This window comes from Protobothrops mucrosquamatus, unplaced genomic scaffold (genome assembly GCF_001527695.2).
Source record: "Protobothrops mucrosquamatus isolate PMUCROS unplaced genomic scaffold, P.Mucros_1.0 scaffold2170, whole genome shotgun sequence".
NCBI classification, from domain to species: Eukaryota; Metazoa; Chordata; class Lepidosauria; order Squamata; family Viperidae; genus Protobothrops; species Protobothrops mucrosquamatus.
In genome coordinates, this window is record NW_015388264.1 from 214,787 (window position 1) to 241,430 (window position 26,644).

At 35.0% G+C, this 26,644-nt stretch overlaps 1 protein-coding gene across 1 annotated transcript; it reads left to right on the plus strand.

Moving 5' to 3' along the window:
- The first annotated feature begins 676 nt into the window (after positions 1 to 676).
- Positions 677 to 25,804, plus strand: PAK2 (p21 (RAC1) activated kinase 2). Its single transcript, XM_015824247.1, has 14 exons — positions 677 to 883; positions 3,662 to 3,762; positions 4,016 to 4,166; positions 5,342 to 5,373; positions 6,555 to 6,656; positions 7,960 to 8,086; positions 9,489 to 9,552; positions 10,694 to 10,742; positions 11,397 to 11,509; positions 14,008 to 14,125; positions 18,251 to 18,350; positions 20,022 to 20,218; positions 21,171 to 21,308; positions 22,453 to 25,804. Exons 1-14 carry the CDS (start codon positions 697 to 699, stop codon positions 22,537 to 22,539), a joined length of 1,566 nt encoding a protein of 521 aa, XP_015679733.1. The 5' UTR covers positions 677 to 696; the 3' UTR covers positions 22,540 to 25,804.
- The last annotated feature ends 840 nt before the right edge of the window (positions 25,805 to 26,644 follow it).

The window sequence follows — 26,644 nt, forward strand, 5'->3', positions numbered from 1 at the left end:
TGTTACCACTTGTATTTTTTTTAAAAGTCTCACCAGCCTTAGTAACAAAGGAACATCTTTTCAGATTGAAACCTAAATGCCTTTTACTGTACGTACTTCAAATTCTGTATTAACTGACTTTGATCTTGTCCATTTGCAGGTTGATGAGGGATGAGATTGCTAAATGGACTTAGCCTAAAGTGGCAATATTTTTTTTAATTGAAAGGCCTCTTTTTCAGATATGTTAAAAGCAAGGGTATAGGGGAGGCAAGAACTGTTAGTTTACTTGATTACTTTTCAGCAAGGTGGGCTTTTCAGTTGATATATACTGTATAGGACTTTCCTGGAATTGAGCTCTTTCTCCTGATGTAAATATTCTGCAGTATTTGTTTATTTATTTATTTGGAGAGCTTTTGTGATGCTTCGGTTATTAGTCATTGTATTTCTGATTTTGAAAACATCTGCTATCTCTTTGGGATATTTCCGTTAATTGCTGCTTTGTGGAATTATCCATTTTCTATTGGCCAGTAAAAGTTTATATTGCCAAGCTGAATTATCTATCATGTTGTTGGGATATATAATTCAATAATAATAAATATCAAGTCTGTTCAGTAAATTTTTTTTAATAAGGGATAAGAATAAACATTCTAATGCACTGAGGAATCTGGTGACAAAGTTTTTGCCATTTAATTTCAGAGTATTGTCTAGCCATTAATTATGTCTGACAACGGAGAGCTCGAAGACAAGCCACCAGCTCCACCTGTTCGGATGAGCAGTACTATCTTCAGTTCAGGAGGAAAAGATCCTTTATCTGCTAATCATAGTTTGAAACCTCTGCCTTCAGTACCAGAAGAGAGAAAGCCTAGAAACAAAATCATCTCCATTTTCTCTGGCACTGAAAAAGGTAAAATGTTGTAATTGTTTGATTGTATAATATTATTCCATTTGAGTTTCATTACATCACTGTGCTTCTGGGAGGTACAAATACAACAAATAAACTATTGTAGTGCATTCTGGATCTTTTTAAATTACTTATGATACATACATTCATGGAGATGAATGTATGCATTCATAATATATCATTTAAGTTTTTAACAGGAAAACAGTCATTTTATGAAGTTTAAAATAGATTTGTATCAGCATGGTAAATAAACAGAGTTTATTTACCTTTGCTTTGCTAGTTAATATGAGGTAAATTGGCTCAGTGGCTTAATGACGATGGAAATAGTCTGTAATGCAGCAATTTGAGTCCTAGCACTATGTGACAGAGTGAACTTCCATTACTTGTCTCAGCTTCTGCCAACCTAGCAGTTCAAAAACATGTTACATGCAAGTAAATAAATAGGTACCACTGCAGCAGGAAAAAAAACAGTGCTTTGAGTGGCAGTATGAATAAAACTGATGCCGGATCTGCCCAAATGGGAAATGATACTGGTGGTGAGAAAAGCCCTGGATGATGCTGCAGAATGTTGTCAAGTCTTATGAGTGTGGAGCTAGCCTGCCCCCTGTGCTGCAGTCTAGATAGCATGCAAGTGTGAACTAAAGGGACTATCAATCAGCAGCAGCCAAACAACTACTTTGTAATAGTGCTGTAGTTTCCTGGCTAATGTAACAACCCCATATGCTAAATAAATAATGCTAACTAATGCCTCCTCAAAATGAAGGGAAGAATTCCCTTTCCAAATATTAAAAACTAAATAAGGAGAAGTTGTCATTACCGGTAGTCCTTGAATTATGATTGTAGTGACACCTGACCATCACAGTTGCATGTTGTGATAGTCATTAAGCGAGGTACCCACATGATCTCCTCGCTTAATGACCTTCACCTCTGCTCTCCCCGATGTGGTTGTTAAGCAGAGCAGGGTGTGCCTTGTGTAGGGGAAATCCTGGACGCCTAGTACAGGCCTGGGACTCCTGTGAATGTCTGGGTGGGAAGCAAGTCTAAGCCTGCAAGCTGCAGTAGATTTGGGTGCACTGAAGCCGACCTGAGGCTCCTCTGAATAGCAAAGTGGGAAGCAGGCCCAAGGTCTGCTATGTGAACCTGGCAGGGCAGGATTGGTGGGGGAAATAGGTTCGGGGGCTGCTGCAGTCTCCCTGTGAACTTTTATAAGGGTGAATGACAGCAGGGGCACTGCAGCAGCCACAAGTTTAAAACCAGGTCAAAAGTAGCTTTGGGGGGGGTGTCTTTCATAACTTTGAATGGTCACTAAATAACTAAGTCGAAGACTACCTGTAATATTGTATTAATGAAATGGTTGATGTCTGATAGGAAAATTGGCTATACTCCAAAAATAAAACTTATTTCTGTTATACAGAAGTGAGCAATTCTGTGTATCTGTTTCTAGCAGCTTAACAATATTAATGGCCACATAGGTCCTGTTTCTGCTTTTTAGGTTTTCTTAGAGTGATAATGAACAAGGAATTTGTAGTTTAAAAGTACACAAATTGTCCCCAATTGTTTCCTGGTACATTCTGGTAGAGTGAGTGCATTTCAGATCCCTTTTATTAAACATCATGTTGCAGAACTGTGGAATCATGCCTTTTTTGTCACCGTCCTTAGCCTCTGGAACAGTTCAGCTTCTTTAGTTGTTCTTTATAGCCTAGTTTCTAGTCCCCTATCATTGTTCTTGACTACCTCTTAATCCTTCTTAAGGTTTAAGCCTAACTAGACTCAATACTTATAGAATATGATCAATGCAAAATAAAGTGGAACTATAATTCCATGATTTGGAAACTCTTTCTGTTAATGGAGCCTAAAATGTTTTATGTATTCATGCAGGAAATGTATATGACTGCTGATTTCATATAGAAAGTCTAGATGCTGATAACAATCCACAAAAAATAAATATAATAAAACCTTTGTCAACAAAGCAACAAAAGTGTGTAGAGAATGACGATAATAAACTGGCTAACTTGTTAAGAGTCATCAGTAAATCATTTGAAATAGATAGAAATTCTTCAAACTTCAAGGAAAAAATGGAAAAAAAGCCTCATGTTGTTCTCCGAAGGTTATATAATCTTTTGCAAACAGATTATATAAAGCTCTCATATAATTTACTTCATTTGCCAATAAGGATTCCCAAATCATGTGGCTGGAAAGGGTTGAAGTTGCCTTGGTAAGGTGCTTTGTTGATACAGATTGAGTTCTTAATGTACATAATTGTTCTGTGAGTATGCTATTGTACATACTCCCATATTCCCTAGTCTGAGTTTTAACTGTCTCTCAGCAATAATTATTGGGAATATTGGAGTTATTGATAATATCTGTCCTAAAGCAATAAGGGCCAGAAGACTATTCACATGGTGTATTGTTTTCCGTTTTGTTTTCTTCCATGTCACTACCCTGGTCATCAAGAGTTTATGGTGTTACACCCCTGAAAAAAAGCCAGTAATTCTTGACCATTTTTGAGATTTAACAGACACTTCAACATCTTTAATTTTTGGGCATAACCACTTCTGTTTGTAGCCAGTGAGCATCATTGTTTTAATAACTGAGCTGAAATTTGATTTGATGACTGGTTCAAAACTTCTTGAATATTAGGACAGAGGAGCAGTTCTAGATTTAGCAATTTCTATATAATGTTTTAAGTGTTACAGGCAGGTTTATTAAAACTTCAAAATAGTTGAACTTCAGAAAGGATGACTCCATTCTGAAACTAAATATGCTGTCTTTTCCTTATAGGGAGTAGGAAAAAGGAAAAAGAGAGACCTGAAATCTCTCCTCCATCAGATTTCGAACATACTATTCATGTTGGCTTTGATGCAGTTACTGGGGAATTCACTGTAAGTATATTAAACTTGTCTCTATGCAATGTGCACTGCGATATTGCCAGTGTGAAATTAATACTTATTTTTTTTTTACTTTTTTAATATATTTCAGAACTAAAATATTTCAGTAAATATTTCTTCCCCTTCCCCAAAGATTAGCCATGTACTTGGTACCTTTATGCAAGTAGAATATTCCAAGAAGATTTATCATTTAGAGGATATGATATAATAAATTTTAAAATACATGAATTTGTATTTTTCTTACCAGGGAATGCCAGAGCAGTGGGCTAGGCTGCTACAGACGTCAAACATCACCAAATTAGAACAGAAAAAAAATCCCCAGGCTGTATTAGATGTTTTGAAATTCTATGATTCTAAAGACACAGCAAAACAGAAATATTTGAGTTTTTCTGCTACAGGTATGTCTTTGGGCAAACTCATGGGGCACCTTAAACTCATTGTTAAAGAACTGAGGTATAAATGGGCAAATCTATGTGTAATAGAACTTACTAGCATTTTGGAAATAATTAGGAAGTGAGTGTTTCAGAAAATGAACATGGCATATGTCTGCAATTTTTTAATTTAGCTGTATCTTTTGCCAGAACTGTGCAGCTGTTTTGGAGAGATGATTTTAGTAATTGGCATATGAATTATTACCCATTTAAAGAATTGGAAGGGCATTTGAGAAAGAAGAGACCAATTGCTGATGTGAGTTTGTTTTTATTTAAAGTAGGGATCTCTGCCCATCTAAAGACTAAAGTTACTAGCTCCATGCATGATTTATGGATGATTTAACTCTATGATTAGCTTTGTCATAGAATCTTAGAATTGTAAAGGACTTTAGACATTATCATGACCAGTTTCCTGTTCAGTGTACATTCCACTGGCTGGTCCACTGATTATCCAGGCTTTGAATATCTCTAGCGAAGGAGAACTCACTACTTCATGCTGCAACTTAGACGGTCAGGAAATGTCTGAACCTTCTTTCTTGGAGTTTTAATTGATTAGTTCTGGTCTGATTCTGATTCTAGGGCAATGGAGAATAATTTACTTCCTTTTTTGTGTGATTTCTCCTCAGTTATTTGAAGACTGCTATCATATCTCTGTTCAGCCCTTTATTCTCTAGGTTAAATATACTCAGATCGAACTTTCAGAAACTTCATTAAATATAAACTTGATTTGAAGTATAACTAAGATTTATTTTTTAATTGTGCATAAAAATATGAAATACTTTTAATTCCCTTGGAGAGTAAAGGCAATAGTATCATGAAATGGAAATAGTATGAATTCGGTGTTTGATTTCTTCAGGCAACAGTTTGCTGGATACTTTATTCTAATAATGCAGGAGAGAGAATATGAGTTTCATTCTTCATCTTTCAGATGGTTTGCTTCTTTAGAAAATAGTTGGACCAAGTAGGGCTTTTTTTTTTAATTGCAAGCATCTTATACTGGAATATAACTAAAGGCTAGAACTTGTCTCCTTACTTCAATTAGTTCAGAGCTCTCTTTGGAACAAGGTGTGTATCATCTCATTACATGTTATGAGTGTTATTAATACTTTAATTTTTTTCATGTTAAATATTTTTTTTTCTAGATAAGGATGGATTTCTTTCAGGAGCATTAGCAGTAAGTACATTTACATTATGTTTCCTTTCATGTCATTGACATCCTGTTGTACACTAATTTTAATAGGCTTCAGATATTTTGTTTTTCAACGTATTTAGTTATCAGGGAGAGAATTTCATTCATTCTAATTAGAGGTTAGGTTCATCAGTAGTGCTTTCAGGATCATGTGATGAGAAACTTGTTTTTATATGTTAAAGTTTCACAAATTAATTCAGCTAAGGCAAAAGAAAAGTGGGATCTCTTCTATAAGCTAATTTTTCGTAGAAAGTATGAACAGTAATTTACCTGTTGTCTCATGCAAACGTTTAGTGGAAAAGGGAGAGAGAAAACTTGGGAAAAGGAAAGGTTAGATGGTTTCTTGATAGGTGCAATATCAGTTAGGGGTTGCTTTTACCTTTGTAAAACCAAAAGTCCAATATTATGACTTAAATCCATATGCCACTCATGTTTTGGAGTTCAGTTTCTGTGGCAGCTAATATATGTAATACCCTCTTTTTCACAAGTCCTTGTTGGATAAATTATGCACATAAATTTTTGATATATAGATTGCATAGTTTGGATATATACATCTTGAGTTCAGTGTTCTCTCCACCCAGACGTGAAATGCAACAATAATACTGTGCCTGGCTGGTTATAAACATTTCATATGGGAATAATGCATGATATTTTGCACTCTAATATATAGGTAGTCCTTCATTTACAACTGTTCATTTATAAACTGTTCAGAGTTACAGCAGTACTGAAAAATGTGACTTATGACCAGTCATTACACTTAAACCATGACAGCATCCCCACAGTCATGTGATCAGAATTCAGGCACTTGACAAACCGTACATATTTATGACAGTTGCAGAGTCCTGAGACCAAGCGATCACCATTTGTGATCTTCCCAGCTGGCTTCTGAGAGTTAATAGGGGAAGTTGGATTTGCTTAATGAGCTCATGATTCATTTAACAACTGCTGTGGTTCGCTTAGCAACGGTGGCAAAAAGGTCGTAAATTTGGACACGACTCATTAACAGCCACTTTGCTTAGCAACTGAAATTGTGGTCATAAGTTGAGGATTACGTGCAGTGTTTTCAACTACATATACTTTTTATAATGAACCAATATTTAAATAGGCGTCATAAATAAATAAATCTTCATTTATTTTCCACATTTGTTTTTTTTTAATCTCTATAGCCCAATGCAAAAAGGTCAGAGCCTTCAATAGCAACTGAAGAGGAAGAGGAAGATGAAGTGGCTCCTCCAGTTATTGCTCCAAGACCAGATCATACAAAATCGGTGAGAAGTTTTATTTCATTTTCACTACTTAATGCATAGGAGAGCTTTTTGTAATTTTTCTACAATGTGAGGAAGTATAGTTCAAATCTCTCTTAAACTAAATGGTCTTGGTCACTTAGACCAATCTGTTGCTTTTATTGTAATATTTGTAATGTTATTGTTCACTGTGATATACAGTAGATAAAACTCTTTAAATACTTTCAGAGAAAGAGCCATAATTAGCATTGATTAATGAGGCCTACTTCTAGCATGTAGTTGCATCTGTTTTAAAGCCAGTATTTTATACTTCTGAAAAGTTTGTACCTCTCTTGTCTCGTAGCAACTTAATTTTCTTCTGGTTTGGTCAGCACTCCCCATCTGAATTAGGTAGAAAAGTGATTTGGTTTTACTTCGTTAGTATATTTGGCTGCTAAGGGTGAAGCATGACTTGAATAGTTCCCTCCATATTTACAGAGGATGATAGTTTATAGATCAAAATATGTAAAAGACCAGGAGTCTTCGACTTACAGCCTTTTCTTTAATGATGGTCCAAAGTTACAGCGGCCTTGGAAAAAGTTATTGCTGATCTGTCCTTGAAGTTATGACCATTGTTTCACACGTGTGGTAACAGCATTGTAATTCAGGCATTTGACAATATGATTGTGATTTGTGACCTTACCAGCCAGTTCCCGACAAGCAAAGTCAATTAGGGAAGCTGAATTTGCTTAACAGCCACGAGATTCACTTAATGATAGCTGTAAAAATGATTGTAAAATCAGGTTCAGTCATGTGATGACTCATTGAATGACCTCATTGCTGAGTGACCACAATTTCAGTCCCAGTTGTGATTGTAAGTCGAGGACTACCTGTAGTAGTGTTACAGTTCACCAGATAAGGCAGACCAATCCTTCTTTATTCTATAAAGGTAAAGACATATTAGAATCAAGCTGAACTCAGAGTCACTGTGGAGAAATCCATGCAGCTTTCTTGCCAACAGTGTAGAAGTGATTTGGTCTTGCTGACTTCTGCGGTGGTTGTCAACTTTGTAGTTTAGCGGTTGCCCTAGTTTTATCTTTCATATAGAATTATGGAGCACATTTAGAGACTAAAATCTATTTGCGTTAATTACATGACACTTTATTGGGAAAAAATGAAGGTTCCATTTTTATAACCATTATACATCAAACTTTAATATTAATCGACAAACTCAAGTAGTTACATAGTTACATACAGTGGTGGCTATTAATATATATGATAGTTGAACTTGAAAAGAAATTAGATGTTAAAATACTATGAGTTTACAACCATGATCTTGTTTGTTAAGGTTTATACACGATCAGTAATAGATCCCATCCCAGCACCATCTGGCGATTCAAGTGACAGTTCTAAATTAGCTGATAAACAGAAAAAGAAAAACAAGATGTCAGATGAAGAAATCACAGAAAGATTACGTAAGTAGCAATATGATAGTCATAAAAATAAGACATTGATTATCTCAAAACCATATATGCTGCAGTCTTTATGAGTCTGATTCCTACTAACTACATGAATACATCAATGTAATTTTCTGGGTAATGTTTTCAGCACTGCCTTCTTCTGGGATATTATTTTAGATACCCAGATGGTACTTAGTTTTTTTTTTGAGATCAAACAAGAGTTTGGGTGCTGCCAACTATTAAGTTAACCTCTTGTATATGTTTGGATTTGACTTTTTATAGAAATACGGAGTGGATTTTCTTGTGCAGACACACTGAGGGAATGTTGTGAGAATTGGTGTTAGAATAATGAACTGAAGAACAGCTTTAAAATTCAGTATCTGAAGTCCTAACAAGGCCTCATTTGCAGATCATTTGGATGGAAATAAAGTTGCTTTAGGAAATAGTATTAAATATATTATGTTGTATCTGATGACTACTGAAAGGCCCTGAAGAAAGTGATCCTCCCCTGTTCCAAAATCAAACAGTGAAAACAATAAACTTCATTTGTGAGAATAGTTATTTCCTTAGCATATATGTTTCTCTGTTAGCTTCATTGTCAATTGTATTGTAGACAAAACCTGTTTTCTGAATGTTGCATATCCTCATAAAAAGATCTATAGTTTTGTAAAACAACAAAGCCCAGACAATGCTTGAATTGGGGGCTGCACTGGACTCCATAAAACTTGCTAGACAATGTAAAGTAGGCAGTGCATATGTACATATGTCTTTGCTTTTGTATATTGAAATAATAGAGAAGAAAGAGCTTTTATCCTTAATTCATCTTTGACAATCTGGTTTTAGAACTTCATTGTTAGAAATGGCAAGTTGATAATCTTAATTAGAGTTTCTTGGTACTGGGGAATTTTATTTCCCTTCATTTCCCAGTGACTCCCCCTCCTCCCAAGATAATTTTACTCAGTGAAATTAACTTTGGAAAAAATTGATCTGTTTCCTGGGATTCAGTTGTTCAGTTAAATGAGGTAAGCCTTGGTTTTCTAATGCTTTACAGAAAAATATGTGAGACTACAGATGACCTGTAGGTTGTCTGCATACATTATAAGGGGTGAATTCAATAACCACTGGATTGAAGAGAGGAGAATTAGTGCTAATAAAGGAAGCTGTCCTGCCTTTGAATTACCTTTGTGTTCTGGAGATAAAGAGCTGAATTGGTACAATTTAGAAATAGTGCTTTATATGAAACAGGAATGTTGATAGAAATATCTCCTTCCTCTTTTCATTAAACATAGAAATGTTGAATCCAAACCAATACGAGAGGAAAATACTAACTTCTAATCTAATCACAAGTCAGTTGTGTTACTGTTTTGGATCTGATACTATTTTTTAGTTTACTTATACTGCTATAATTTCTTTTTAGGAACCATTGTGAGTATAGGAGATCCCAAGAAAAAATATACCAGATATGAAAAAATAGGACAGGGGTAAGTATTCATAAATACGCTGTGCATAATTAAATTAAATTTTGTTATCTTAGCATACATATCAGCATATAAATCAAACCAGATATCCAACAAAATATAAGCCATAATATTATTAATGTGCTGTACTATTTACAATTTATGTAATGTTTTCCATTATATGAATTGTAAATAGTACAGCACATTAATAATTGTTTTATGGCTTATATTTTGTTGGATATCTGGAAATTGTGAACAAGAATTCCAAGCAACTTGCCGTTTTTTTCCTGCTTAACTTCAGAATGAGCTTTTTCTTCCCTCCTGTGGAAGAGAATAGAGTGAGGTTATTCTAAGCCAGTGGTTCTCAACCTTCCTAATGCCGCGACCCTTTAATACAGTTCCTCATGTTGTGGTGACCCCCAACCCTAAGGGCTTTCCAAGCGCGCACCAATGCCGCCCACTCACCCGCTGCGCCTGGGGCTCAGCGCGCCTCGTTTGTCCTTGCCTCACTTCCGAAGGTCGCCGGCCTGCCGGCTCCAGCTGGCCGGGCATGGGGGGCAGGAAGGCTGCTCCGCCGGCTCCGTCCAGCCTGGTTGGAGAAGCACCCAGGCGGGGAGAGGGAGAGAGAGAGAGAGCCAAGAGGGCGACAGCGCTGGCAGAGCTTAGTTCAGCCTCCTCTGTGGAAAAGGCCGTGAAGCAGCACAGCCTCCCTTAGGAGATGCTCGACAGAAACGAATCCGGCGCTGCAACGGCCCCCAGCTCGAAGCCGTGTGGAGACAGAGGAGCGATGTCTCGGTTCCTAAGACCATCGGAAATATGTGTTTTCCGATGGTCTTAGGCAACCCCTGTGAAAGGGTTGTTCGACCCCCAAAGGGGTCGCGATCGACAGGTTGAGAACCGCTGTTCTAAGCCCAAATATGCAGAGTATAAATTTTGGCCTGGTGATTTTATTATTTCTTTCTTTTGTAAAATGAAAGATTTAGGTTTTTCTATGTTATTTCATGTAACCATTGAACTTACTGTAGATTAGTTTATGATTTAATCTCACCCCATTTGTCTTTAAAATACAATGATATCCTCCAGGAAATACAAAGCTTTGCCTGCTCATGCACTGCATGTTAAATACATGAAATGTTACAACTAATTGCATATTTGGCTTTCTTAGGGCTTCTGGTACCGTTTTCATTGCAATAGATGTTGCGACAGGACAGGAGGTAAGAACAGATTCAAAGCTGATATTCATTTGGATATGCTGTGGAATTCATTGGTGAAAATTTATAAAATACAATGAAACTTAAGAATATACTAAAGATACTACTACTAAATTTCTGGCTTATTTAGAATAGATAAAGGAGACTCTCCAGTTCTGTTGCAGTAACACTATTTAGAACTGAATTATGTTGCATAAAATTATTAATTCTTAATAATTATGAGAGGGATTTAAGTCATCACAGTTCATAGCTCATGAGAAAAATTTGGTAACTAGCTCTAGCTCCAGCTGGTGAATCTCAGGATTCTATTAAAATTATTTTCTGTTCTGACATTATAATTTCGTTGTAATTTAATTTGCTTATCTAGAATCCAGTCATAATTATTGACTTCCAGATGAGAAGTTTATGTATCTATTAAGAACAAGGACATACCTCTTTCTGTTACTAATTATTTATTTTAGTTGTATTTATATGCCTATAAGGGGTGTAACTTTCAGTTGGTTTGGTCTATCCTCAATGATGGAACCAAATGATTATTGGATTTAACTTGGTCTAGATTTTCCCCATTAATTTAACTTAAACTTGCAGAAACCACAGATTGTATACAAATTGCCTCTATTTGAATATCAGCTTCTGATTTCTTTCTTTACTTTTCAGGTTGCTATAAAACAAATAAATCTACAGAAACAACCCAAAAAGGAGTTGATTATCAATGAAATTTTGGTAATGAAAGAGCTGAAGAACCCAAACATAGTCAATTTTCTAGACAGGTAATATGTAGTACAATATGTAGCTGGTGGGAAGTTAAGTTTAAGGCAGGATCGAAACTCAAAGATTTGGCCATGTCTTATTTTGTCTGTTCTTGCATTCTTGTAAGACCAATATGTTATGTTTCTTAAAGAAATTACAAACATACATAAAAAATAGTAGTACATAACTTTGTAATTCCAAATAAGAAACATATTACTTGGGTAGTTAGTACCATTTTGCAATTATTATACTTATGTTTTAAAACAAGTCACTCTAGTAAAAGACAACAATGTTTGATAATACCATCAAAGATTTTCATTACTTTCTAGAAAAGGCTATTATTGCTACTATTAATACAGTATAATTATTTGTGTCCTAGCTTTTAGGATCATAGCTCTTCTAAAGTTGGTTACAAAGAATGTAACCCATTGCAATAAACAATATAAAAATCTTCCTGGGCTGTTGGTGGTAATGATTAGCGGACAGGAAAGAATTCAACTGAGCAGAATTTTTTGGGTGATTCTTACTTGCCTTCATTTCTGTCTTTTTTCTGTGATAACTTTTGGATGTAAGAATTACTTAATAATAATAAAATTGTGGGTATATATGCAAGAGGATTAACAGTAGATATGTGACTGATAATAAGGCAACAGCTGAATGATCTGGGCAGTTAACTGCCTTGACAAAAGGTACTGTGAGGGTTGAAATTTCCAAGACAAAGTTAAAGTATCTGAGACCAGACAAGATCATCTTCAAAAGGTGATGTGGTGCCTTCCACATTCATGGCTGGAAAACAAACATTAAGAAGTCTGTTACGATGTGAGAGAAAGACCCAAGATACTCACTTTGTGACTGACTCACTGACTGACTAATTATCTGACAAATAGATAATAGAGTGATATATATGCTTCTTTATCTCACATTGGATGTCAGAAGCTAACAGTAGAAGAGTCATTTTGGAAAGCAGATACAAAAATATCCATATGCTGCTAGACTGTCTCCGTGTGACACAAGTACCATTGTATTTATTGCCCATATTTTATTATACTAAGGCTTTTATACAAATATTAAAATTCCCTCTTATCTGAAACCATCTTATATAAAAACTCTTCCTTAGAAATTAAAGGGATTTCTAGCTCCCTAGACATTGCCAAATTCTGTTATGATGTCAACATGATAAGATCCAAGATGACTAACTGCCATATTCTTTAAAATAGTGCAACTTGGCTAATCTTTGAATAACACATGCACATTTCTGTCTTAGAATTTTAGTTCCAATTTTTTAGTTTTAAACAAATGACATTCTTAGTTCTAGAGGTACAATTTATACTGGTAATAGTGGTAATAATATTCTGTTCTATCCTTTTAGCTTATATTTTGTATCTAACTTTCCCCTTTTGTTTTTAACCAGCTCATTGATTGTTTTCTTCTATACTGGTCTTTGACTGAAATTTATTTATTTACTTAATTTGTGTAATTTGTATCCTGCCTTTATTATTTTTACAATAACTCAAGGCAGCAAATGTACCCAACAACCCGGTGAGATGAGTTGGGCTGAGAGAGAGTGACTCGCTCAAGGTCACCCAGCTGGCTTTCATGGCTAAGGCAGGACTTGAATTCAGAGTCTTCTGCTTTTCTAGTCCTTAACCATTAGACCAACTGGGTGTCTCAAAATGAACTTTGAACTGTACAGTAGAACAGTCAAGGTCAAGACCTTGATAGATAACTTGCTTTTATTGTAGACACAAGAAGCCTTAATTAACAAAATAAACTACTTGAATATGATAGGTAGATTCTAGCTGTAGACATTTTCAGGATCTTGCTCCTTTTGTCAGTGTTGCACTGCAAGAGCTATCCTTTTCATACATGGATATGTTGTCATGATGCACAAATAGAAAGGGTGGAACTTGTATTTTGAGGGTGTAATCATGTTTTTGTCATTCTGTTTACCACCTCCCCATTGTCAAGGATGCTGTTGATTCCAGTAATCCTGCCCATTCTGTGTATCAGACCCAGGGTTTATATCTTGCATCTTTTTCTCCATCTTTTGTATAATGGTCTTTTGTTGCTTGTTTCCCAGCCCAAGATAGATAAATGCCCTGTCTGGTCTAGTGCAGATTCAGCCCTGATAGTCATGGGAGGAGATGGGTAAAGGAAGAAAATACTGCTACCTAGTTACAAAAAAAGCATCCCAATACTTAATCTCTAATATGTGTTGCTCCTAGCCTTGGCCCTTAATTTCCCAGTAGTGGGGGGACCACTAGCAGTCTTTTCCCAGTTGCTTATGTTGGACAGGATCATTGTGGTTGAATGAGGCAGTCCTCAGGTCTCTTTATACCAAGCCATAAAGGGTGTTTATAGGTTAAAACTAGCATTTTTAACTGTATTCAGAAGCCAATTGGTAGCTAATGCAGGGCTTGCATAATATATAACTCCAATACTAATGAATTTTTATTGTATATTTACCTAAGCTTCTTTTCTAAATCTAACTTCAAACATGTTGATTTTCTATCTTCAGTTACCTGGTTGGAGACGAACTTTTTGTTGTAATGGAGTATCTGGCTGGCGGATCCCTTACAGATGTAGTTACAGAAACTTGTATGGATGAGGCTCAGATTGCTGCTGTCTGCAGAGAGGTGAGTGATTAAAGGAAGAGATAGATTTAATTACAACTTTGGGAAATATGAATTATTATATGATATATATTGATTGATATTGAATGTAAAAGCTGAGAAAACATATCCTGGATAAAAAAATAACTTCTGAATCTAGAAACTCTAGCTATAAACTCCATGTCAATGGGAGAAATAGTGTGGATTAGTCTATTGGACACAAATTTGCACTGAAGTTGTTTATCCATGATGCAGAGAGTTCTGAACTGCCTTTGCCTATGATACTGGTTGAATATATAGGAAATATTTGACTAAAAGCATAAGAAAGAAAGACTTTCTTTCCATATTTTCATCTAATTTATTAATAAACATGTTGATGATTAGAAAGCCAGGAACTGAACCATTTGGTAGCACTTTAGTAGCTCACCAACAACAAGATTTTTAAACTAGCTATGTATCTATTTAATTGTCTTATCATCTAGTCTATATATAACTAGCACATATTAACCAGAATGTCATGGGGTAAGTTGTTGAATGGTTTGCTGAAAGGAAGATACATTATTTCTAGAGGTCTCCCAAAAATTAGTTAGAAAGTTACCTCGTTTAAAAAGTGAGGGAAGGTTAATCTGGCAAGATTATTGAGGACAGATTCATCTTCTTCTTCTTGTGCCATATCCGTTATCGGACGTTGGCGATCATGTTGGCGATCCTGTTTTTATCAACCGCCGCACGAAAAAGTGCTGCTGAGTTTTGTCCAAACCAGTCCCTTAGATTTTGAAGCCATGATGTTCTTCTTCTGCCTGGACCTCTTTTGCCTTCAATCTTTCCCTGGATGATTAAATGGAGTATGCCATATTTTTCTGGGTGTCGCATCACATGTCTGAAATATTCTAATTTTCGTTTTTTAATTGTTTTGATGATTTCCCTTGGCTTTCCCAGGCGGCTTATCACCTCCTCATTTCTGATCTTGTCAACCCAGCTTATACGTAACAGCCACCTGTAAATCCACATTTCAAATGCTTCTAGTCTCTTCAGGTGGCCTTCTGTCAGAGACCAACTCTCTACTCCATAGAGCAGGATAGAAAAAATATAGCATTTGACAAGCCTGATTTTCAGTCTTAGGCTTATGTCGTGACTGCAGAAGACCTTTTTCATTTTGAAGAATGCTGTTCGAGCTTTCTCTATCCTTGTCTTTACTTCAGTGGTCATGTCCCAGCTTTCATGCAAATTAGAACCGAGGTGCGTGATCCTTTCAACTTTTTCTAGTGGTATTCCTTTTGAATTTATTGGTGGTAAATTAACGGGTTGTTAATTCATACTACTGGTAATTATTGCATTGCTTCCAAGGTGCTTACAGTTTACTCTTTTTTTATGAACTTCTTGGGAATCCTATGATTTTAGTAGTATACAACTCATTTGCCCTTGGAGTATTAAACTATTTACAGAAAATACATACTCCATGACTGTGTTTCTCAAACTTCATTCTTGCTTCTTCATTCTGCTCCACAGTTGCCTAATGAAATATGCTGTTTTGTTGGAGAAGATTGGGTCAAATCAAGAGTTGAATTGCTCTTTTTTTCACCTGTTAACATTTCACCATCTTTATTGAGCAAGTAGTCCTCACATCTTTTTTGTAGTTCTCGCTTAACAACAGTACTTGGAACCAGAATTTTGGTTGCTAAACAATGTGGTCATAAAGCGTAATATCATGTGACCACATTGCTTAGCGACGTGGCAGTTCTAGTAGTTCCAGCTGCTATTGTTCAGTGAATCCCATTGTCAACATTGCTAACATTGGATGTTCTTGCTTTGACAACATATGAAGATGCAGCCTTTTTCTTTCTTATGCTTTACTCTTAGAATTAGATGATGCTGGGGGAGGAGGGGGAATGTGGTGGGAGTTAGTTAGATATAACAATATTGTACTAGTGTGTGAATTCAGAGCTTGAAATAAGAGATGATAAGAATTGGAGGGTAGCAGAACAGGAGGGAAAGTCTGCATTTCAAACTAATTGGAGAATGTGATTTATGACTGTTAATTGAAGGAGGGAATTGTGCTTTGATACTATGTGCTCAGGAAAGGGGAATCCAGTTTTTGGCTTCAACTATGTTAGTGCCGAAGCTATGCTACTCCCATAAAGATTCTTTAAGGTAAACAATGCCTCAAGTTCTTTGAAGAGTTTCATCTGTCGGAACCATGACACCCATGCTGTCTATCATTAAACACAATGTTATCTGGTTCCCATTTGCAACCTCCTGCCAGATATTCCGTTGACTCGGTAGACACTGGCAGTGAAGGTCGCAAATATTGATCACACGATTATGGGACACTGCAACGTAGATGTGAATCAGTTACTGAGTGTCTGGATTCTGATTGCACGATTGCACTGATGCTGCAACTGTATCACTTGTTCAGTGCTATGCATTGTATAGCTTAGCCAAATTCAGTCATTCCAACTTTTTAGTAAGTGTGGATGCTTTTAAGATGTGTAATTTCTCCTTTAGAACAAATTGTGTCTCTTAGTTGGTATAGTCTAGTTATAAATTATTCCACTAAGTCTTTACTAATCCCATTCAACCATTTAATAATTTTATACTTGCGTTTTCATATGGATAATATAAATCTTGAAATGGGAGGAAAGTATTTCACTACAGCAAAGAAGCAAACTGGATGGCAACATTCTGCTTATCAGCTTTCACAATTTGGCAATTCATGTAATAGATTCCATGTGCTGAAAGATATGCGCATATATACACTGAGTGCAGTACAAAATTCTTCTGAAATACTAATTTCTCTCTTTGGGTTTGGAAGTCTTTTTTATGAAAATTAATGATAGTGTGTTAGATTAAAGGCTTGGTCTGTTGCAAAATTAATTGAGATGAATCAGAGCATTTAAATTGATACTGTGCATGAAGAGTGGCATAACTGATCTCAGTATATACATAAACAGTAATTTTAGATGAAGAAATGTTTATGGTTGAATGTAAATGCAATATGTAGAAAAATTCCTAGACAAAAACAGAAAGTACTTCTGCAGTTAACTAAGTTTTATTTATTTAAAACAGATACAATTTTAAAAGATATATCAATAAATCAACAAAGAAATTACTAAAGTTATGCAATTTATGTATAACATTAATTAAAATTGATCATATCAGACAAAGTACACCGAGATTTTTATGGTATGGAAAAGAATAAATCTTTGAGCTTAGTATTTATGGTTTCTAAAATGTATGTTATATATTTATACAGTATTCTAAATGTTTGTATTTCTCTTGTTGCATGATATATATTGGGGGTCTTCAGACTTGGCCCTTTTATGATTTGTGGACTTGCAACTCCCAGAATTCCTCAGCCAAGCATGCTGGCTGAGGAATTCTGGGAGTTGAAGTCCACAAGTCATAAAAGGGCCAAGTCTGAAGACCCCTGATATGTATTATATGGGGAAGCCATTTCTGCTTAAATTTAAACTTAAACTTAATTTAAAGTGAAACTTCTGTAATGTATATATTGTGTTAATGTTGCCATTGCTGCATATTCTCTTAAGTTTAAGTTCCCAATAAGATACTGCAATTTTTATTTATATGTTCTGGGATAATACCTAGCAAAAAGAATTGTTTCATTTCAAATTTAATTTCTAAGATATCTAAGAATTTTTGGAAACATGTTTTTTTCTTTGCTTAAGTAAATGTGAAATACTTTTAAGGCTCTGGAGGATACAGGTAATCCTCAATTAATGACTGCACTGTTTAACAACACTTTGAAGTTACAATCGTTGCAGTTTCCCCATGGTCACGTGATTGAATTTATGATCATTGCAACATTTGCAAGTTTCACAGCTGGCTTCTGACAAGCAAAGCAAATGGAGAATCTGGCAGGAAAATTGGAAGTTGCAGTCATGTGATGTCTCAATAAATGTGGGTAATTCCTTTAATGGCTGCAATAGAACTGCTATAAGTTTGGTGTGATTTTGTGATATTTCACATAATGACTGTATCACTTAGCAGTGAAGTTGCCAGTGTCAATTACGGCCTTTAAGTGAGGACTACCTGTACTTAAATCTAGTTTAGCTATTAAGATAACTCAATTAGCCAAATATAAATTTTGAATTAGTTTAGACAATAAACCTTTCAATTATCTTCATGCAGTGTTTGCAGGCACTGGAATTCCTACATGCCAACCAGGTGATTCACAGAGATATTAAAAGTGACAATGTGCTTTTGGGAATGGATGGTTCAGTTAAGCTGAGTAAGTACATAATAGCTCCAGCATTCACATTATAAAAGTAATATTAAACTGCATATCACCATTAAGTTTTCATTTTTAAGCCAGTAGGTGGCAACCTTGATTAGACTAACAATGAAATTATTCAGCCAGCCAATGTCTCTGTGGACATTTCCCTCCCTCACTATTTTAAAATGCCAACCAATGCTTCAAAAACAAGGAAGTACAAAGCTGGTCAAGTTTTGTGTTCAGCACGATCATTTTAACAAATGCATTGCAATATTAATAAGCAAAAGTAGTATTTAAGACCTATCAGTCTTATTTTTATAAAATAAAATAAGAAAAAAATGTATAATTTTGAAACAAATTTAAATTGAAGAGAGAAGTTTAGACTATACCTGTTATCATGATTATGGGTGTTGTGTTTTCAATTATAATAATTCTGAACATTTTTAGTATTTTATATTGGTGTAGCTGAAACAAAACTTATAAGTCCAAACGATTGAAGTGCTGTGTGAAAGATAAAGTGCAGTACATATTGCAGTTATAAAACTTGCAATTTGTATTATACCTTCTGTTTGCATGCATTTTAAAGATGATTGAAGCATGCAATTTTTCTATGCTTTTTATGCTGGGGTTTTTTTAGGGGTTCTTCAGAGACTGTACCATTCCATTTAATTGGGTTAATCAAAATTTGTTTTTCATTATATTCTACAGCTGATGCATAGATTAAGTCATGATTAAAACAGACATTTCCCAAACATAAATGAACAAATAATAATATATTATGTTAGAATACTGTTGGAATATTGTGTTGCTTATTAACATCACCACTTTTATATTTTCTGACACTTTTGCGATGTTCCTTGTCAGTTTGCACCTGAAACATAATGTTATAAGGTTCTTTTTCCTATGGCTAAATCAATAGCTTGATCAAATCTGCTTGGGAAGAATAATTTTTTGGGAAATTTCTTTCAAAATTTGCCTATTTCCTGTCTAAATGAAGTCACCCAACTATTTTAATATTGGTGTATATTTTTTTAAATTTGGGTGCTTAAACATGATGTGCAAAACATTAGGAACATTTTTAAATTTAAATCAATAGTGGTTGCTTGTAATGGGTCAAACATAATGTTATAGTAAGTCTATTCCATCCTAGAGTTTTCAGGCATCTTCTCAAAATTCAGTGTCCAAAAAAGCAATACAGGTAGTCCTCTACAACCATTCATTTAGCAATCATTCAAAGTTACAATGCCATTGGAAAAAGTGACTTATCATTGCAGCATCCCCATAGTCACATATGGGGGCTTGACAGTCAGCATGTATTCATGGTGGTTACAGCATCTCAGGATTATGTGATCACCATTTGTGACGTTCCCAGCTGGCTTCCAACAAACAAAGTCAATAGTAGGGACGTTGGATTCATTTGACCATGTGATTCATTTAACAACTGTAATAATTTGCTTAACAATTGTGGCAAAATTGTAAAATTGGGTGTGATTCACTTAACAACCACTTTGCTTAGCAATAGGAATTCTGATTCCAATTGTGGTCATAAGTCAAGGACTATCTGAATGAGCATAAAATAGCTCTTTGTTCAGGATAATTGGTTTGATAAAGATGTCAGATATGACCTCACTGATATATTTAAGTCATGTTTGCTCCCCCCCCCTTTTTTTTTTTTCTCCTCTGCAGCTGACTTTGGGTTTTGCGCTCAGATAACTCCAGAGCAAAGCAAACGTAGTACAATGGTTGGAACACCATATTGGATGGCTCCTGAAGTGGTCACACGGAAGGCTTACGGCCCTAAAGTGGATATCTGGTCTCTAGGTATTATGGCTATTGAAATGGTTGAAGGTGAACCTCCCTATCTCAATGAAAACCCTTTGAGGGTAAGTACTAAAACAAATCTATCCCACAATGCAGCAAAAAGCAAAAAAAAAAAAAAAGGCTGTATGATCTTTTGGCAGTGGAAAATAGTTGCTAGTAGTAAAGCTTAGGGACATTTAGTGTTATAGTCTAACACAAATTAAATAAATTTCAGCCATTCTCTGAAAGTGTGTTCTAATTTGTAGCACATCCCAGTCAATTACATGGAAGTTTGCTAAAATATTTTTTTTAAAAAACTGCAGAATAGAGGTGTAGAACTGTTTTGTTCTGATGAGACTCACTATCCTTTAAGAGTGTTTTCTTGCATGAATGAGGTGCGTTGGAAAAAGGCAGAAAATTAGGTGAGATCGTCCATTTTCTTTCTTGTTTTCTGTTTCCTGATTAAGTTGGTTGTGGAGATGGGTTGACAATTTTTAGAGAAAGTTAAGTTAGGCTGAGGCATAGAGCTTGCTTGTTATTTTGTCATGCTGTCATAGATTAGTAAAAAGGACAGAACTATTAGCTTACAACCCTGCACCCCATTACACACAAAGTGGTTGCCGCAGGTAACTCCCAAATAAAAATAGATATCACAACATACAGTATCATAAGCTCAGACTAATCTGTTTAAAATAACCAAGAGGAGTGTATTCTGGATCTGTAAAAGAATGTAATGAGTGAATGAAAGAGTTGTGGTATTCCAGGGTACTGGGTAACCTCCAAAATCGGCCCTCTAAGAAACCAATAGTGGTGAGAAAAGGAAGCAGTTGAATTCATCCCAAGCCTCAGTTGTACATAACAGATGACATTTATTACTGTAGTATGCGTACAGTGTGAGACACATTGTGATCAAAATAAAAAGTAAAAAACCTTTCGGTGAAATAATGATAAGCAGCCATTTTTTAATTTTTCTTTTTTTGCTATCTCTATTCACCTTTTGAGTTATTAATGCTCAAGGCTTTTTTTTCTTTATAGGCATTATATTTAATAGCAACCAATGGCACCCCAGAGCTGCAGAGCCCAGAGAAACTGACTCCAATATTCCGTGACTTTTTAAATAGTTGTTTGGAAATGGATGTAGAGAAAAGAGGGTCAGCCAAAGAACTACTACAGGTAAAGGAACTAACGTGTTGTAAATTAAGAAGAATGTTAAATATAAATAAAATACATGTCAATAAGGGGAAGATCTGAGACGTTTCCCCCTCTGATTTCTTGGGAGCAATTGCTGCCTTTTAAAAAAATTCTTGGGTATCTAGATAGAATCTTTCTGTTCCTCTCGTATTCATCAATATGTACACTTCTGGAAAGAGAGGCGCTATATGTTCTTCCACAAGCCATGTGGTAAACCAGTGGAAAACAGACGATTACCCTTACTCTTCTCTTGACCTACTGCAGAATCCTCACCATTCTGGCTTAAGTACTATAAGTTTTTGTCAGGATGCTCTATACTTACACTTGCTTCTTTTCCACTTCATCTTAAACTGAAATTAAAAGTCTGTCTTTAACATATAGATGCAGGGTTCACTTTGCTAATACAGGAAAATGGTCATGAAAGGGAGAAAGGAAGACAATTACATGGCCTTCCTAGATGCTTGTAAAAATACAGTTAAGATTAGTCACTATTGTATGTAGAACAGGGGTGTCAAACTGCCGGCCCATGAGCTGGATGCGTCATGCCGAAACCGCACCCACCTCAGCTCCGGCAATGGGGAAAAAGTCACGATACATCGCGACACATCATGGGACATGGTGAGTTTGACACCCTTGATATAGAAGGATGATATCTGGAGTTACTTCAGTAGAATTCCTTAGGATAGGAAGAATTTGCAGAGGTCTTGATTTTGTTCCATTCAAGAAAGATATTATTAGTGCCATTTAACAAAGTTTGAAAATTAAGAGCCACAATTTACTGAACTTACTTTCACCTTATCTCTAGCATAGAGATAACATAGAAGGTAGTTAGAATCATAATTATTTAAATATGCTGGTAAAGAAATGGTGGAAGAACGTTCTTCCTTCATTGTAATATCCATCTGTGGAGTTACTTCTGTGACTTTATGTTTTAAGTACTGAAACTTCCCCAAGGTTGCATGCTTCTCCTTTTAATGTACTCTTATCATTACCAATTTTCTTGGGCACCTATATGAAAAATATTTTTGTGTATAATTTCATTTTAGGATTGTTTTCAAAGTGTTTGTTTTGAAATGATATTTTGAAATACCTATCCATTAAAACGTCCTGTTTCTCTTTCCATTAGCATCCTTTCTTGAAACTGGCAAAACCTTTGTCAAGTTTGACACCATTGATTCTAGCTGCCAAAGAAGCCATGAAGAGTAATCGCTAGCATTGCTGTTGTGGTCTTCATCGTTCCTGGTTTTGTTTGTTTGTCTGCTTTGATTTTTGTTTAAATCTTCCTATAATATACAAGTTGTTGCTCTTGTTAGAGATGTTGCAAATTTGCAGAAGGGAAAAAAAATTCACCTCAGCTCTAAGATACAAGAGAAGAAAAATGGTGATAATAGTGAACTTTTCTGCAAGTCTTGAAGTTGTAAACTGAATCACTGGCCTTTTTACCACTTCTACAAACAACTCAATATTTTTCTATGCCAATGAGTTGTTTTTCAGTGACTTTGTTGTACCAGTTCCCATCTGTGCTCTGATTTGAACATTTCCAATACTTGAACAATTGATTCAAGCTTTTAGAGAGAGGTATTACTGTAATCTTAGGTTTCCTTTGCTAGGCAGTAATTCAAAGCATTACTTAAGACAGATAGAAATGTGAAAGTTCCTCTTTCTCCTTTTAATATGAGTTAGGTATAACCCTTATGTTAACCATCTGGATACCTGGGGATTGTAATTATTCAGTAACAGTTCTGAAACAAAGAAAAGAAGACAGAGTAGAAAGAAAACAGTTCAACATAACCTGATGTAGAAATTTGTGCATGGACTTTGTAAAATAAGGGAAAAATGCCTCTGAATATTGGAGACTGAATACCTGTTGAGTAATGGGGAAAGTATTTTTTTCCAGTAACAAAACCATCCTTTGAGCTTGGGGAGAAGAAACCCCCACTCCTGTGAATTGTCTTCCATTTGTTCCTTGCCTGTATAGCTGATTGGTTACCTTTTAAAGGGATGTCTTGGAAAAATATGTTGTTTTATAGCAAAGTGCTTTATCCATGTTCTGACTTGGGCTGTGGGCTACATACTGGTGCCTTCTGATTTTTAAAATTATCCTTCTTTGTATTAAATACATTTTGTATATGTTGTACATTTTCTCTCCAAAGCAAATTTGAAATTGTCAGGACTAAGTATGAGAGGTTTCTTTATATATATATACATACATATATATATAAATATAAATATATTCATACTATTTCTACTAATAAAAGACCCAGAAGATTGCAAAAAATCCAGGACTTTTATATGATTCTGTTGACTAAAGCCTCAGAACACCGGAAGTGCTATTTTATACAGATAAAAGTGGGAAAGGGAATAATTAAGATTCAAAATTATTGGAATTGTCTTGTGAGTGACTAAGAAACTTTGTCTTGGTGAGAGTAAATAGTAAAACTTTACTATTATAATTAAGGAGAAAAACAAGATAGTGCCTCTTATGATAAAATAAACCAATTAGATTAATAAAATAAGCCAACATCTGGTTAAATGGGCAAGATTTGGAGTCTCTCACGTTGCTCAAATTTAAGATCACTGTAGTTTTTGTGACCTTGATAGAAAATTTCTGAATGATAATGTGCCAAATAATAATTTAAGGTGTTATTTAATTTGGTGCTCTAGCTTTCTTGCATTCCTAGATGGTATTTTGGGGAAAGCTTCTTAAAGTCCTAGTTAAGAGGCTCTTGTAGCTTTTCTCATGGTCAGTGATGAGCCCTTTTTCTATTTGTGAACAATATTCATATAAGAAGATCATGATGAAGGTATTGTAAAATGGGTGCTAGCTATACTCCAGGTTTTGATCCACAGTAGTACAAAGGGCTCTAATTCCTTTACACCTTGGAACTTTTTTGCTTTCTGATTGATACCAGCAATGCCTTATTAATACAACTAAAACAATGCCACATTTGTACATCCATATTTTGTCAGAAGTATTACTCTGAAAATTGTGTAACAAACCAGTCTATTTATTTTCAGATTATTTTGAACGCGCTTTGGTTTTGTCCAAGAAGGTGTGATGTCCTAGTCTGAGTTATATTTTAAGTCCAGTTCCTTCTTTTAAAAATTGCTTTCAATGTTAATACAGAAGTTAAAATAAGTTTGATTTTATATTGATAAATTTTTAAAACAATAAAAATTCCAGTTAATTTAATCTTTTATTGGGTCTTTGTCTGTTGCTGGCAATGGAATATGTAGAAATGAAGGTTTCTATGGATATGTATGTTTTAGTGTTTTTTATAATAGTATGAAAAGGTAGTTCTCTTCTGAAAACTTAAAATTCTTAACATTTATTGTCACCTTAATAAAATGGATTTTAGTAGATAATGAACTGAATTTTAACGATGTTTTTCAAATAAAAGTTTCTTACAATTGAATTAATACAGGAATTGAAATACATTGTACACTTATTACTTTGCCTCAATGTATCCAAGTACTCCAAATTGTGTCTATTTGATATTCTTAAAATGTAATATACAGCTTATATAATCATCTAATTTTTGTGCCATTGCTCATTAAAAATGATAGAAATGAATTGAGAGGAACGTTCCATCAGATAAAACAACATTTTTGTTTGTAATTTGTATACTTTGGATTGAACATATGTTACTTGTTTTAGACACAGAAGTAGCAAATCTACATTAACCAGATTTTCAGAAATAAAGTGAATAAATATTGGTTGCTTCATTCAGTCATGAAGTACATATTTCTGAAACATAATTAGTTTTGGTCAATTTAAAACACTGACCCAGATTAAAATTTAAAACTGTCCATCCTAAAGCATACATGATACCTGCAATTTCCTAAATCAAAATACTGTTTTGTGGAGGTTGCTGAAAAGAGTGGAGATTTTAATTGAATAACTTTATATATCGTTAAAATTGGGATGACAAAAGTTCATGAGTGTATGAGATCATAAACAGAATGCATCACTTCCATCAAGTAACTAAGTCAGATTTTGGATCTTAGGCAAGATTGTCAGGTATGTTTGATGGTGTGATACTATAATGAGAAGGAACATATTTCATTAAAACAAGCTTATCTGGAATCCCTTCCACTTAGTATAAAGTGAAGCATGTTTGGGTTGGAGTCATTCATCATTTGATTTTACATTCAGTTAACTTAAGTGGCCATCATATGCATACTCTGGAACAATTTGGAGTCAATTAACTTCTGTTAAGTGTTGAAGAATTTGTTTTTGTAGCTGGAATTAATGATTTCTTTCTTTGTTCCATTGTCAGATGGAGATGGAAATAATGCAAGCTTTTGATTTTTTTAATTGTCCTCAAATTTTGTATAATTTAATCTCATTCTGTTATTTAATTTTACCACAATATTAACTACTGTATTGTCTATGTTTAATGATTCTTTCAGGGCTAGAAATAAACATTTTTAAAATGATTGACAGATCTCTTCTTTCCCAACACCTTGATTAAATAATAGATCAATCAGAGAACATTTGTGTTTACTTGTGTATGTCTTTGGTGATTTATTGGAGCAGATTTACAGTGTAATTATCATTTATCTTCAAAGCTTCCATGACAGCAAACCAGCTGAGACATCATGGTGCTAATGATTAGGGTTTTTTTCTGAGCAGTTCTTTGTCTGCTTAATTCCTCTAGAACAGGGGTGTCAAACTGCCGGCCCACGGACCAGATGCATCACGAGGAAACCACTCCCACTCCATTGCTGGCAATGGGGAAAAAGTTCCGATACGTCACGTGACATCACGTGATGTCGTGAGTTTGACATGTCTGCTCTAGAAATACAGCTATGAACATGCTAGAAGAGTGAAAAATATGACTGAATTTGATCATAAATTTCAACTAATAACTGACAAAAATAATCGAAAGTTAAGTCAGTATTTTCATATACCAGTGAACTATCACTGCCTATTATTTTAATTTTTTACATGATTCTGGAACTGATTATGCATTGCCTTTGAAAGAAGTGCCCGTGGGACACATCAGATTTCTACACTTAAGTTTTTTTTGTAATGAAAGCAATTATATGTCACAGGTTACATTGTGTTAAAAATCTGGTCGAGGCCAGTATTAATATCATTAATTTTATGCTAAGGACTACCCTTTAAGAGGCTCAATAACTCAGACTGGGAGGCATTTAAAATATAAAAAATATAGATGACACAAAATAAAACAACACTGTATAGGGATCCTAATTGGCTATCGTTACCAGTGCCAAACCAAATTTTTCATCTATATTATGTGAAATTGACATTACTTCTCAAACTGAACGTTGACTTAAGGTTGTAGAATTAC